This window comes from Hyla sarda, chromosome 7 (assembly GCF_029499605.1).
Source record: "Hyla sarda isolate aHylSar1 chromosome 7, aHylSar1.hap1, whole genome shotgun sequence".
Taxonomy (NCBI): Eukaryota; Metazoa; Chordata; class Amphibia; order Anura; family Hylidae; genus Hyla; species Hyla sarda.
This window is the reverse complement of record NC_079195.1, coordinates 153,556,010-153,572,663: the sequence shown is the minus strand read 5'-3', so window position 1 is coordinate 153,572,663 and position 16,654 is coordinate 153,556,010. Positions and strand designations below refer to the sequence as shown.

Genomic DNA, 16,654 nt, shown 5'->3' with positions numbered 1-16,654 from the left:
CCCCCACATGTGACCCCATTTTCGAAACTACACCCCTCATGTAATGTAATAAGGGGTACAGTGAGTATTTACACCCCTCAGGTGTCTGACAGATTTTTGGAACAGTGGTCCATGAAAATGAAAAATTAAATTTTTCATTTGCACAGCCCACTGTTCCAAAGATTTGTCAAATGCCCCTTGTTAAATTCTGTGAGGGGTGTAGTTTCCAAAATGGGGTCACATGTGGGGGGGTCCACTGTTCTGGCACCACGGGGGCTTTGTAAACGCACATGGCCCCTGACTACTATTCCAAGCAAATTTCCAAAAGCTCAATGGCGCTCCTCCTCTTCTGAGCATTGTAGTTCACCAGCATATCACTTGACGTCCACACATGGGGTATTTCCATACTCAGAAGAAATGGGGTTACAAATTTTGGGTTTCATTTTCTGCTATTACCCCTTGTAAAAATGTAAAATTTAGGGAAAAAACTGCATTTTAGTAAAAAAAATGTTTTTCTCATTTACACATCCAACTTTAACAAAAAGTTGTCAAACACCTGTGGGTAGTTAAGGCTCACTTGTTACATTGCTTAAGAGGTGTATTTTCCAAAATAGTATGCCATGTGGGTATTTTTTGCTGTTCTGGCACCACAGGGGCTCCCTAAATGTGACATGCCCCAAAAACCATTTCAGCAAAATTTGCTTTCAAAAAGCCAAATGTGACTCCTTCTCTTCTGAGCATTGTAGTTCGTCAGCAGAGCATTTCACGGCCTAACATGGGGTATTCCATACTCAGAAGAGATGGGGTTACAAATTTTGGGGGGCATTTTCTCCCATTACCCTTTGTAAAAATGGTAAATTTGGGGAAAAAAACTGCACTTTAGTGAAAACATTTTTTTTTCATTTACACATCCGATTTTAACAAAAAGTCGTCAAACACCTGTGGGGTGTTAAGGCTACTGGACCCCTTGTTACATGCCTTGAGGGATGTAGTTTCCAAAATGGTATGCCATGTGGGGTTTTCTGCTGTTCTGGCACCCTAGGGGCTTACTAAATGTGACATGCCCCCGAAAAACCATTTCAGCAAAATTCACTCTCCAAAATCCCATTGTCGCTCCTTCCCTTCTGTGCCCTCTACTGCGCCCGCCGAACACTTGACATCCACATATGATGTATTTCCTTACTCGAGAGAAATTGGGTTTCAAATGTTGGGGGCTTTTTCTCCTATTACCACTTGAAAAATTCAAAAATTGGGTCTACAAGAACATGCGAGTGTAAAAAATGAAGACTTTGAATTTTCTCCTTCACTTTGCTGCTATTCCTGTAAAACACCTAAAGGGTTAACACACTTACTGAATGTCATTTTGAATACTTTGAGAAGTGCAGCTTTTATAATGGGTCATTTGTGGGGTATTTCTTATAAGAAGGCCCTTCAAATCAACTTCAAAACAAAACTGGTCCCTGAAAATTTCAGATTTTGAAAATTTTCTGAAAAATTGGAAAATTGCTGCTGAACTTTGAAGCCCTCTGATGTCTTCCAAAAGTAAAAATATGTCAACTTTATGATGCAAACATAAAGTAGACATATTGTATATGTGAATCAATATAAAATTTATTTGGAATATCTATTTTCCTTATAAGCAGAGAGCTTCAAAGTTAAAAAAAAAAACTGCTAAATTTTCAATTTTTTCAACAAATTTTGGAATTTCACCAAGAAATGATGCAAGTACCGACAACATTTTACCACTAACATAAAGTAGAATATATCACACACAAAAAAAGCTATTTTGGAATCAGAATGAAAAGTAAAAGCATCCTGGAGTTACTAATGCTTAAAGTGACAGTGGTCAGATGTTCAAAAAATGTCCGGGTCCTTAAGAGGTTAAAGGGGTACTCCGGTAGAAAACTTTTTTTTTGAACAGGAACTGTCCATGTCAGGAACTGTCTAGAGCAGCATAGGTTTGCTATGGGTTTTTTTTCCTGCTCTGGACAGTTCCTGATACCGGCATCAGGTGTCAGCAGAGAGCACTGTGGACAAGACAAAAAAGAAATTCAAAAGTAAAAGAATTTCCTCTGTAGCATACAGCTGCTAAAAAGTACTGGAAGGGTAAAGATTTTTTAAACTTTCTGGCACCAGTTGATTTAAATGAATGCTTTCCATTTTACGTTTTACATTGCAGTTACAAACCAAAGAAGAGTAGTAGCTACATGCTCCCAGGGACACTGATAGAAGAGGACACAAAACCAATCTGCATGCGCTATACAAATAAAGGATTATTTTTATTATTATTGTCAGTTATATCTAGTATCCATGACATCAAAGCAGAAGGTCTATTTAGATGCACATCAACACCACAACATGTTCACAGGCCAAAAGAGGTGCAATAGCTATTGCCTGTGGAACGAACCTGTTTGTTATAACTCAGATTTATATGTGAATATACTTCAATAAAAAGTAACATAAATTTTGATAGTTCTCTCTTTACTTTTAAAGAATATTAGGATTACTCAAACTCAAATACTATTGAACATCATCATACAAGACCTTGTTGTCCTCAAGCTAATGGAGAAGTGGGATTTCAGATTAAGAGTCATGAGTTTCTCATTTTTCAAAACTACACAGAAAGAATGTGCAGTAGACAAATCTGCAACAATTTTAAACACTTTTGCCCATTATATGTAAAATCACTGGGGAAGATTTATCAAAACCTGCCCAGTGGAAAAGTTGTTGAGTTACCTATAACAACCAATCAGATCACTTTTTTCGGAGTCCTTTTCAAACATGAAAGAACACAAATTCTGACTGGTTGCTATGGGCAGGTTTTGATAAATCTCCCCCACTATCATGGGTAGTACAGTGCCATTTATTTCACTTCTGCATTGCTTCATCTATACATCTTATTAAAGTAACTAGGTAATGTGATCACTAGTGTTGAGCAGCATAGGCCATATTCTAATTCGCGAATATTCGCGAATATATGGACGAATATTCGTCATATATTCGCGAATATTCGCATATTCGTAATATCCTCGTTTTATTTTCGCATGCGCGAAAAATCACGTATGCGAAAATGTGCATAAAAATTTACATAAACGGAAATTCGCATATGTGAAAATTAGCATATACTAATTTTCGCATATGCGAAAATTCGCACGCCAGTTTCACACAGTACTATTAGAGCCTTCTTTACACCACACAAGCTGGAAGGAGAGAGGGATGATCACTGTGATGTGTACTGTGAAAAAAAAAAAAAAAGAAAAAAAAAGAATATTCGTAATTACGAATATATAGTGCTATATTCGCGAATATTCGCAAATTTGCAAATATGCGATATTCGCGAATAAAATTCGCTTTGCGAATATTCGCGAGCAACACTAGTGATCACTAGTCTGACTCTCCAATCCTTCCAGTGCTTAATGTGTAAAAGCAGGATGTCAGTTCTGGGTTCTGCACTTTTTATGTTTTTTCGATGATTTTAACGAAAGTGCTGCAGAAACTGTGTTCTTGAAAAATTGTTATTGAAAAATGCTATAAAAATTCCATGAGTAAACATAGTGTAGAGACTTTAAATCTTAAAAAAAAAAAAAAAAAAACGCCTCAACTGTGACTACAGGTCAAATCTGTTCCACCTCATTGCAATATATATATATATATATATATATATATATATATATATATATATATATATATATTTTTTTTTTTTTTTTTTTTTTTTAGAAACGCTTTGAATAAGAGAACACATTTAAAATGGACATAATATAAACCAACCTCAACCCACTTTTGAGTCTGATGAGCTCACTTGGCTAAACTCCAGCACTAACAGCCTGATTAGATGAACAAAATGTATAGGAAATGCCAGTAATGGATTTCTATCCAAATAGAAGCCTATCCCATGCCTGTAAGCAAAATGCCTACAAGAATCTTGACATACACTAATCTATATATATATATATATATATATATATATATATATATATATATATATATATAAAACTTAACGTGTGTGTGTGTATGTATGTATGTGTATATATGTCAACAACAAACATAGGATAGGTGATTTAACCCTTAATCACCCCCATTTGCCAGGGGCGGGGGTTTATGTTCAAAGTTCCATACAAGTCAATGGGAAATATATGTTACTGCATAACTTCCAAATGGCTAGAGATATTTCGATAATACTTGGTCACATGTTACTTATATGTCCACTTAAAATATAGGATAGTTAATTTAACCCTTAACTACCCCCATTTGTGAGGGTCAGGGCTTTTGTTTAAAGTCCCATGCAAATCAATGGGAAATGTATGTTCTCACATAACTTCTGTATGGCTGGAGATATTTCAATACCTGGTACGCATATTACGGGTCGGGATATGAGGACGGGATAGGAGGTCGGGACATGGGGACGGAATATGAGGTCGGGATAGGAGGACAGGATAGGAGGACCGGAATAGGAGGACCAGGATAGGAGGTCGGGATAGGAGGACGGGATAGGAGGATGGGATAGGAGGTCGAGATATGAGGACGGATATGAGGACGGGATAGAAGGTCACGATAGGAGGTCGCGATAGGAGGTCGAGATAGGAGTTTGGGATAGATGGACTGGATAGGAGGACGGATAGGAGGTCGGGATAGGAGGTCAAGATAGGAGGACGGGATAGGAGGACGGGATAGGAGGTCGGGATAGGAGGTCGGGATAGGAGGTCGGGATAGGAGGACGGGATAGGAGGACGGATATGAGGACTGGATAGGAGGTCGGGATAGTAGGAGGTCGGGATAGATAGGAGGTTGGGATAGATGGACTGGATAGGAGGACAGGATAGGAGGTTGTGATAGGAGGTCGAGATCGGAGGATGGGATAGGAGGTCCGGATAGGAGGTCAGGATAGGAGGTCGAGATAGGAGGTTGAGATAGGAGGTCGGGATAGGAGGTCAGGATAGGAGGTCGAGATAGGAGGACGGGATAGGAGGTCGGGATAGGAGGTTGAGATAGGAGGTAGGGATAGGAGGTAGGGATAGGAGGACGGGATAGAAGGTCAGGATAGGAGGACGGGATATGTGGTTGGGATATGACAACAATATATGAGGACGGGATATAAAGTCAAAAGCTTCCTCCTTTGTTTATTTTCCTCCCCAACAAGGATTAGGGGTATTAAGCTAGTTATTTAATAAAAGTACCATACTGCACTATATAAGCAAATAATAATAAATATAATAATAGTATTAAAAAAAATCTGAGTGCTTCTTTAATAAATGGTTTCCTCATCTTGTTAAATCCTTATCATAGGGAATTCAGATCTCTGCTCTCTAAAATATTGCACCCTATTAGCAAATAGCTTTGGCAGGTGATATTTTTTTTAACTCTGAATATTTTAAGGTTTGTGGCAAGAAGTATAAATATTTAGTATTCACATGACATTATTTCATCCCCTATATACGCAAACATAAATGTATAGTAAAGATCCCTGCAACCAATCACTGTGAAATGTTCATAACTGACCTGGTGTCATACAGCAAAATTTTTAATCAATTCTCCTTACCACATGCGACCTTAGCATCAGGATCTTGCTTTAAATGGGCATCTAGCACAGCATCACTTATCTGATCACAGATCTTGTCTGTCAGAAAAGAAAATAATCTTAAATAAAAATTGTTTCATTTCCAATACACTTTTATTTATTAATGTAGTGGTAATATATTCTATAGTTTTATAGATATAATCATCACTAACATCAGTCCCTGAGCTCATTGGGGCTTGCAATCCTTTGTGGGCTGGACCCCACTAATTAAAAAGATTTTTCACTGTTAACTAACATGTCAAGCAAAAAAAAAATAATTTCAAAATTCTACAGTAGATATATTTGAATTTGTAGCACAAATACCGTCAAATGGCAAGTTACAAAACACCAGGTTCCACCTTGATTATTATCATTAATAAATATTAGCATAAAAACATTTAAAGGGTACCTCTCATCAAAAAAACTTTTGATATATTATAGATAAATGTATGCAGAATAACTTTACAATTGCATGTTCTTAAAAATATGCTTCTTTCTATTAAATTTTCCACTTTGAAGAAATGACCACTAGGGGTCTCCCCACCAGTCCTGGCAGCAAGCATTTCAGACTCATGCTGGAGTCCTAAACACTACGAGCTGCCAGTCTGCTTTGTTCACAAAGGAGAACACTCAGAGCTGCCAGCCTGCTTTGTTCACAGCCTGTTTGGCTGTGAACAAAGCAGGCTGGCAGCTCTGAGTGTTTATGACTCCAGAAATGCTTGTTGACAGGACTGATCAGGAAAAATACAATAGAAAGAAGCATATTTTTCATTAACATGCTATTGGAAAGTTATTCAACATTCATGAATCTAAAATATATCAAAAGTTTATTTGATGAGAGGTTTTATTAAAACCTCAGGATTTAATAAGTATTTAATAAATATAAGGCTGCATTCAACCACATTAGTGGCATAGTCACCAAACAAGTTAGGCTTACAATGGCATCTGTGGTCATAACCAATACACCATCACCAAAAAAACACAGATCACATGATACTGTGATGTATCAAACTATAACAAACTTTATTAATTTAAAAAGAGAAAAAAGAAGACACAATTTTGCTAAAACGCATACAAAAAGGTTTGTACTAAGGCACAACTAGTATCACAAACAGAAAAAATGGAGGGATGTACTCAAAGACACTTGGGTGGTACAGGCTCAGTTAGCTATCTCAGACATAAATATTAGGGATCGACCGATTATCGGTAGGGCCGATATTACCAGCCGATAATCACGATTTTGGGCATTATCGGTATCGGCAATTACCTTGCGATAAGCTGATAATGCCCCGCCTCCCGCACCGCCCCCACCGCACCGCGACCGCCCCCCCGACCCGCCGCGCCGCACTGCGACTGCCCCGCTGACCCACCGCACCGCGTCGCACCCCCCACCATAGTGCTGGGCGGTATACCGGTATGGATTTTTGCCCATACCGCTATACCGGTCGGGCCCCTCCCCCACCCTCCGAGTCACCCGCCGTGACGTCAGGTGCGTCGCTGCGCACGAGCGTCACTGCGCAGCGGCGTCTATGCAGCGTACTAGGCCGGAGCCTGCCCGGAGTGGAGAAGATGACCGCCGGAGAAGGACAGCCCGGACCGGTTCACCCTTCACCTGGAACGCCCGCGGACACTACAGGAAGGATGGATGGCCTGGACCACCCTGACAGGTAGGGGGAGAGAAGCGGGTGGCAGCGGCGGCCTATGGCACCGCAAAAGCCACTGCAGTGCATTGATTTAAAGTGCCCGCTTTAAATCAATGATCTGCAGCGGTGTCGCGGGGGGAGAAATAGCCGATAACTTATACCGGAATATCGGTATAAGTTATCGGCTATAGGCCCTAACCTCCACCGATTATCGGTATCGGCCCTAAAAAAACAATATCGGTCGATCCCTAATAAATATGCAAGGGTTATCCCATAGAAGAAACAGCAAAATGACTGCAAAAGTACATAAAGCTACCTGCCTACATCAACATGTCAGCAATGAAAGAGATGACTGTGCACCTAGTGGAGAGACATCTCACCTCCGGCCTCAAAAGCACGTTTTCACCCTGTGCTTCGTCAGGGGACGTGTACTAAGCATTAGAAAGGAAGGGTATATATCTGCAAATGCCACCAATCAGCACCTCCTTCATACCTGATGGACATCCCATTCACCCAATGGCAGTCATACTATATCATCCAATCGAGATCCTATCAGAATGACCTCATTAGGGCATTCATTGGATTATAATGCATGCACTTGCGCCAGAGATACCATGAATTGCGTAGCCACTATGGGTGTTACTTCTCGTAAGCCAGCCACAATAATTTCGGTCGGCGTCATTGAACCAATGATATGTCCATCGCTTCCGGCTTCACTTGCCAGACCTCAGCCAGAAGTGACGTTAGAGCGATGCGTATAGTGTATTCCCAGGTGACCGTCACATAAGCAGACTCAGGGATTATTGATTGCTGTGCCATGGTTCTAAGGCATTAACATTAACCCCCAATGTACCAGATCCATGCATGCAAAACACATAAAAGGTGAGTAACGTACAAAGGACGGAAAGAAAAGCATGGGTGAACAATTTTGCTATAGCAAACCAATAAAAACACAGTGATATTGTGAAAAAACATACCCACCACCAATAAAGCCATGCAAACCACCACCGAAAATTGTGCTGTTAAAACAAAATATAGCATTAATAAAATTAACATATGTTAAACAAATATATATGTATATATATATATATATAACTCCAAAAAAGGAAAGCGGCTCTCCAATGGCAGAAAAAAGGTGTATTTATTCACCCATCAAGTGCGACGTTTCAGCCTCACAATGAAGCCTTTCTCAAGCAGTGTATCTGTGTTACATCACTTCCTTAAATATAATTAACCATGGTGACATCGCTGGTTCATTTGCATCAATTAAACATAAAAACATTACTATACAGATGCATCAATATAACAGGCATGCACAACCATGTAATGGCCATCTTGCTCAAGGGCAAAATGCCCACACCACACTATAAATGTCCACAAATGATCTGTCTTTGTTCCACATATTTGTAATAAAGAAATGTCAAGTTCTGTTCGCAATCTTCGCCATCTCTCCCATCTAACACATCAGAGGTACAAAGACCACACTCAGTGACGGCAGAGACGCCGGCAGGCAAGGCCACACCCCCCCATGTAAGTAGCCCAGTGACCGGCACTAGTACGAGCGACAATGCCGCTCGTACTAGGAGTCCGACCCCCCAGACAAGTTTACCAGAGCCCCCTTCCGGTGAACCTGTCTGGAGACCCCCAGAGGCTTATCAGCCATGGATTCCGGAGTTTGTTGGCGACCCCGGAATCCAGATTGACACGGCCAGGTTCACTGAAATTGACTATTTCAGAAATTTTTTCAGTGACTGCTTTGTTAATCACATGGTGAAGCAGACGAATCTGTATGCCCAGCAGTTCATCGCCCACCACCCTGATTCTTTTTCTGGCCAGGTCCAATGAATGGTGCGCCATTGATACAGCAGAAATAAGGACATTTTGGGGCCTCTTGCTGAATATGGGCCTGGTCAAAAAGCCAAGTGCCAGGCAGTACTGTAGCGGGGACATCCTATACAAGACCCCGCTTAACAGTATGGCCATGACACGGAAGTGGTTCGAGGCCATTCGGAAATGCCTCCATTATACAGATAATGAGGCATGTCCACCCCGAAGTGATCCCGCCTATGACCGGCTTTACAAAGTGAGGTCAGTCATCGATCACTTTGGGGCCAAATTTTTGGAGGCCTCAGGGAGCTCTCGGTCGATGAGTCTCTTATCAGTTTTAAGGGGAGACTCATCGTCAGTATATTCCCTGAAGCTCAATAAACTTTGTGAGTACCTCCGGGTACACTTACAAGTTTAGAGTACATGAGGGACGAGATTCACGTATTGAACCCCCAGATTGTTCCCTCACTCTGGGTGTTAGCGGGAAACTCGATTGGGACCTTGTGCACCCATTGGTGGATAAGGGTTACCACGTGTTCGTGGACAACTTTTATACCAGCATCCCTCTGTTCACATCCCTTGCTGCCAGATCCACGTCCGCTTGTGGGACCATGCGTAAAAAACAGAGAGGCCTCCCTCTAAATGTTATCCAGACACCTATTCCCAAGGGTGAGTCCCGTGCCCTTACCCATGAAAACTTGTTGCTGGTCAAGTATAAGAGGGATGTCCTTATGCTGACCACTATTCATGGTAACGGCAGCTCACCTGTCCCTGTGCGAGGTACCACAACACCGGTCCTCAAGCCCGATTGTTTTCTGGACTACAATCGGTATATGGGGGGAGTTGATCTTTCTGATCAAGTCCTCAAGCCATACATGGCCATGCGCAAAACACGGGTATGGTACAAAAAAGTTGCAGTCTACTTGGTACAGGTTGCCATGTACAACTCTTTTGTACTGTCCCAGCACGCTGGCAACACAGGGACATTCCTCCAGTTCCAAGAAGAAGTCCTAAAGGTCCTGAAAGCTCTGGCCAGACTTCCCAAGGAACTGAAGTTATAGGTGCCAGGATCGTCCCAGGCCAACCCTTTCCAGGTGAAGTCCCCCACACTGGAAAGAAGGGACGAACCCAGAAAAGATGCAGAGTGTGTTACAAGAGGGGGATACAGGAAGGACACCAGCACTCAATGTGACACTTGCCCTTGATCATCCGGGACTTTGCATTAAGGATTGTTTCAGGGAGTATCACACTTCAGTGGAGTACAACATTTTCCCTTCTCATTTAAATTTTCCATAATTTGTACATTCCAAGTTTTAACCCATAAACCACTAAATTGCCCAAAATAATGTTTCATCTAAAAAAATAAAACGTTAAGACCTCTGGGGGTATTTAAAAAAAAAAAATGGGTCATGGGTCACTGAGTCACTATCATCGGGGACTTTTTATGTTGCCTCAAATGTGCAGCACTCTCTCTCCACCTGAGCGGGGTGTGCATTTGAGGCCACAGGTTAGGAACAGCCACAAACATCACATTCCCAGAATGATGATTCAGAGCATAGGGTTTGGGGTGGGCATATTTTTTAGTTTTGGCTATGCTCTGGGTCATCATTCTGGGAACATAATCTGTTTTATAATTTTATGTCCCACTGTACCCCATTTTAGTTATTTAGTGTACGCCAGTGATTTACCCTTTGTAACGCCCCTTGAGGGGGGGGGGTCCAACTGTTCCTGCTCCATAGGCAGCAATGCAAAGCTCAAGGCCCTGACTGATCTCCTGCACCTCTGAGACTGGTGTGCACGCTGTTTACGCCAAGATATGAGGTATGTCCTTACTCCAAAGAAATGTATTTACAAATTTACAATGACGTTTTCTCCTAATATCACTTGTGAAAATGAAAAACATTTATCAAACACCTGTGGGGTGTTAAGTCTTACTGTACCCCTTGCCCCTTGTTACTTTCCTTGAGGGGTGTAGTTTCCAAAATAGTATGCCATGTGGTTTTTTTCTTTGCTGTCCTGGCACTATAGGGGCTTCCTAAATTCTATATGCCCCCCCCCCCCCCCCCATTTCAGCAAAATTTGCAAATGTGACTCCTTCTCTTCTGAGCATTGTAGTGCGCCCGCAGTGCACTTGACATCCACACATGGGGTATTTCCATACCCGGAAGCGATGGTGTTACAAATTTTGGGGGCATTTTCTCCTATTACCCCTTGTAAAAATTTTAAATTTGGGGGAAACGAGCATTTTAGTTGAAAAAAAAAATCATTTACACTTCCAACTTTAATGAAAAGTTGTCAAACACCTGTGGGGTTTTAAGGCTCACTGTACCCCTTGTTACGTTCCTTCCAAAATAGTATGCCATGTGTTTTTTTTTTTTTTTGCTGTCTTGGCACCATAGGGGCTTCCTAAATGGGACATGCCCCCCAAAAACCATTTCAGCAAAATTTGCTTTGCAAAAGCCAAATGTGACTCCTTCTCTTCTGAGCATTGTAGTGTGCCAACAGAGCACTTGACGTCCAAACATGGGGTGTTTCCATACTCAGAAGAGATTGGGTTACACATTTTGGGGGGCATTTCTCCTATTTCCCCTCTTAAAAATGTAAAATTTGGGGAAAAACCTGCATTTTAGTGAAAAGAAAAATCATTTACACATTCAAAGTCGTCAAACACCTGTGGGGTGTTAAGGCTCACTGTACCCCTTGGTATGTTCCTTGAGGGGTGTAGTTTCCAAAATAGTATGCCAAGCAGTTTTTTTTTTTTGCTGTCCTGGCACTATAGGGGCTTCCTAAATGCGACATGCCCCCCAAAAACCATTTCAGCAAAATTTGCTTTGCAAAAGCCAAATGCGACTCCTTCTCTTCTGAGCATTGTAGTGCGCCAGCAGAGCACTTGACGTCCACACATGAGGTATTTCCATACTCAGAAGAGATGGGGTTACACATTTTGGGGGGGCATTTTCTCCTATTACCCCCTGTAAAAATAAAACATTTGGGGGAAAATTAGCATTTTTGTGAAAAAAAAAATCATTTACACCTCCAACTTTAACAAAAAGTTGTGAAACACCTGTGGGGTGTTAAGGCTCACTGTACCCCTTGTTACATGCCTTGAGGGGTGTAGTTTCCAAAATAGTATGCTATGTGGGTTTATATATATATATATATATATATATATATATATATATATTTGCTGTTCTGGCACCATAGGGGCTTCCTAAATGCGACATGCCCCCCAGAAACCATTTCAGAAAAACTCACTCACCAAAATCCCACTGTCGCTCCTTCCCTTCTGAGCCCTCTAGTGCACCCGCCGAACACTTGATATACACATATGAGGTATTTCCTTACTCGAGAGAAATTGGGTTACACATTTTAGGAAGATTGTAAAAATTCAAAAACTCTACAAGAACATGCCGGAAAAAAAATTAAAAGTTAGAATTTTCTCCTTCAATTTGCTGCTACTCCTGTGAAACACCTAAAGGGTTAACAAACCTTTTGAATGTCATTTTGAATACTTTGAGAAGTGCAGTTTTTAAAATGGGGTTATTTATGGGGAATTTCTAATATGAAGGCCCTTCAAATCCACTTCAAAACAGAACTTTTCCCTGAAAAATTCAGATTTTGAAAATTTTGTGAAAAATTGGAAAATTGCTGCTATATTTTGAAGCCCTCTGATGTCTTCCAAAAGTAAAAACATGTAAACTTTATGATGGAAACATAAAGTAGACATATTGTATATGTGAATCAATATATAATTTATTTGGGATATTCATTTTCCTTATAAGCAGAGAACTTCAAAGTAAAAAAAATGCAAAATTTAAAATTTTTTCATAAAATTTTGGAATTTTTCACCAAGAAATGATGCAAAATGTTACCACTAACATAAAGTAGAATATGTCACAAAAAAAATGTCCCTGAATCGGAATGAAAGGTAACAGCATCCCAGAGTTATTAATGCTTAAAGTGAAAGTGGTCAGATGTGCAAAAAAATGGCCCGATCCTACATTGAAAATTGGCTGGGTCCTTAAGGGTTAACTTTCTGGCACCAGTTGATTTAACCCCTTAAGGACCAAGGACGTACCGGTACTTCCTTGGTCCTGCTCCCGTGATATAACGTGGGGTTACACGGTAACCCCGCATCATATCACGGCGGGCCCTGCGTCATAGTGAAGCCGGGACCCGCCGCTAATAGCGCGAAAGTGAAACCATGCCGGTTAACTCAGTGGGCTGTTTGGGATAGCCGCTGAGAAATCGCGGCATCCCGAACAGCTTACAGGACAGCGGGAGGGCCCCTACCTGCCTCCTCGCTGTCCGATCGCCGAATGACTGCTCAGTGCCTGAGATCCAGGCATGAGCAGTCATGCGGCAGAAACATCGATCACTGGTTTCCTATGAGAAACCAGTGATCAATGATAAAGATCAGTGTGTGCACTGTTATAGTTCCCTATGGGAGCTATAACACTGCAAAAAAAAAAAAGTGAATGAATATCATTTAACCCCTCCCCTATTAAAAGTTTGAATCACCCCCCTTTTCCCATAAAAAAAAAAAAAACAGTGTAAATAAAAATAAACATATATGGTATCACCGCATGCGGAAATTTCCGAATTATAAGAATATATCTTTAATTAAACCGCTCGGTCAATGGCGTGCGCGCAAAAAAAATTCCAAAGTCCAAAATAGTGCATTTTTGGTCACTAAGTCCTATCAATGCAAAAATGGTATCGTTAAAAACTTCAGATCACGGTGCAAAAAATGAGCCCTCATACCGCCCCATACACAGAAAAATAAAAAACTTATAGGGGTCAAAATATGACAATTTTAAAGTATTAATTTTCCTGCATGTGGTTATGATTTTTTCCAGTAGTACGACAAAATCAAACCTATATAAGTAGGGTATCATTTTAATTGTATGGACCTGCAAAATAAAGATAAGGTGTCATTTTTACGAAAAAATTGACTACGTAGAAACAGAAGCCCCCAAAAGTTACAAAACGGCATATTTTTTTCAATTTTGTCGCACAATGATTTTTTTTCTGTTTCACCGTAGATTTTTGGGCAAAATTACTGACTTCATTACAAAGTAGAATTGGTGGCACAAAAAATAAGCAATCATATGGATTTTTAGGTGCAAAATTGAAAGAGTTATGATTTTTTAAAGGCAAGGAGCAAAAAACGAAAATGCAAAAACGGAAAAAACCCCGGTCCTTAAGGGGTTAAAAGAAAAAAGTTTTCCACTTGAGCACCCCTTTAAAAGATACTACTGATGCTCTGTGCAGGATATTCGGCATATATTCGTGAATTTCGAATATTCATTATATTCGAGTTGATTTTTAAACATTGCGAATTTTCAGCAATTGCGAAAATAATTGCGAAAATAACTGATTGCGAACATTCCGTCACTCGCGCGCATGCGCGCTATTACATCACACGATAACAGAGATCGTTTCCTGGATGCTTGCCAGTGAGATCGCGATCGCGAATAAGCTAAGCGAAGCGAAGATGGTGGGAAGTAATTTCAGCGAAAGTGAGGAGAGAGTTCTGATTTGTGTAAGTATTTTTACCACTGTTAGTTAATTATATTTAACTGAATTTTAGACTAGATTAAAAGTTATGAATCAAAACTTTTAATCTAGTCATGATATAAAATCATATAGCGGTGTTTCCCAAACAGTGTGTCTCACGCTGTTGCAAAACTACAACTCCCAGCATGCCTGTACAGCTGGAGGCACACTGATTGGGAAACACGTCTGTTGCCTGGACAGTCTGGCCATGCTGGGAGTTGTAGTTTTGCAACATCTGCAGGGCCACAGTTTTCAGACCACTATACAGGGGTCTCTAAACTGTGGCCCTCCAGATGCTGCAAAACTACAATTCTCAGCCTGCTCACTGTCCAGGAATGCTGGGCATTGTAGTTCGGCAACAACTGGCACTTCAGTTGTTGCCGAAATACAACTCTCATCATGCCTGGACAGCATCTGCCTGCACAGTTGTAGTTTTGCAGCATCTGGAGGCACACTGGTTAGGAAACATTGTCTGTTTCCTAACTTAGTGTTTCCCAACCCATGTGCCTCCAGCTGTGGCAAAACTATAACTCCCAGCATGCACTGACAGACCATGCATGCTGGAAGTTGTAGTTTTGCAACAGCTGGAGGCACATTGGTTGTGAAACACTTAGTTAGGTAACAAACTCTCAGTGTTTTGCAACCAGTGTGCCTCCAGCTGTTGCAAAACTACAACTCCCAGCATGCAATTCCCTGCACCCCCCCCCCCCCTCTCCCCCAATGTGAATGTACAGGGTACACTCACATGGGCGGGGGCTTAGAGTGTGTTTCTAGCTGCAAGTTTGATATGCCGCAAATTTTGCTCTGCAGCTCAAACTCTCAGCGGTAAACTACTTTGATCCCCCGCCCATGTGACTGTACCCTAAAAACACAACACTACACTAACATAAAATAAAAAGTAAAAAACACTACATATACACATACCCCTACACAGCCCCCCTCCCCAATAAAAATGAAAAACGTCTGGTACGGCACCGTTTCCTAAATGGAGCCTCCAGCTGTTGCAAAACAACTACTCCCAGTATTACCAGACAGCCACTGACTGTCCAGGCATGCTGGGTGTTTTGCAACAGCTGGAGGCACCCTGTTTGGGAATCACTGGCGTAGAATACCCCTATGTCCACCCCTATGTAAATCCCCAATATAGGCCTCAAATGCGCATGGCGCTCTCCCTTTGGAGCCCTGTCGTATTTCAAGGCAACAATTTAGGGCCACATATGGGGTATCGCCATACTCTGCAGAATTTGCCTAACAAATATTGGGGGGCTTTTTCTTCTTTAACCCCTTATGAAAAGGTCAAGTAGGGGTCTACACCAGCATGTTAGTGTAAAAAATTCAAAATTTTACACTAACTTGCTGGTGTTGTCCTCTTTATTTCATTTTCACAAGAGGTAAAAGGGAAAAATGCCCCCCAAAAATTGTGTGACCCCATTTTAGAAACTAGAACCCTCATGGAATGTAATGAGGGGTGCAGTGAGAATTTACACCCCACTGGTGTCTGACAGGTAAAAGTGATCTGTGAAAATGAAAAATGTTATTTTTTTATTTGCACAGCCCACTGTTCCAAAGATCTGTCAGACCCCTGTGGGGTATTAAGGCTCACTGTACCCCTTGTAACGTTTCTCAAGGGGTCTAGTTTCCAAAATTGTATGCCATGTGGGTTTTATTTTTTGCGTTCCAAAATGCGACATGCCCCCCCAAGCAAAATTTTCTCTCCAAAGCACTGTTATCTGTGGTGTTAGATAGGACTGCAGGTCACGTCAACTACATCCTCTGTACTCAGAGAGTTATAACTGTGTTATCTGTGGTGTTACATAGGACTGCAGGTCACATCAACTCCATTATCTGTACTCAGAGAGTTATCACTGTGTTATCGGTGGTGTTACATAGGACTGCAGGTCACATCTACTACATAATCTTTACTCAGGGAGTTATCACTGTGTTATCTGTGGTGTTACATAGGACTGCAGGTCACATTTACTACATAATCTTTACTCAGGGAGTTATCACTGTGTTATCGCCTTGTCAGTGACAGACGGCTGGTGCCGGACGGCAGTGCAGGACACTGAAGAGGAGGGTGCAATGGAGGAAG

At 41.3% G+C, this 16,654-nt stretch overlaps 1 protein-coding gene across 2 annotated transcripts in view; it reads right to left on the bottom strand.

Annotated features, from left to right (window-relative positions):
* The window catches only part of MAT1A (methionine adenosyltransferase 1A), a 363,839-nt gene that overhangs the window by 117,816 nt on the left and 229,369 nt on the right, over positions 1–16,654 (bottom strand). The window contains exon 3 of one of the 2 annotated variants that reach the window (XM_056530954.1): positions 5,516–5,593. In XM_056530954.1, the coding sequence (XP_056386929.1) occupies positions 5,516–5,593 (78 nt within the window). Of the gene's footprint in view, positions 1–5,475; positions 5,594–16,654 lie in introns of those variants that run through there. The other variant, XM_056530955.1, reaches the window with a different exon arrangement.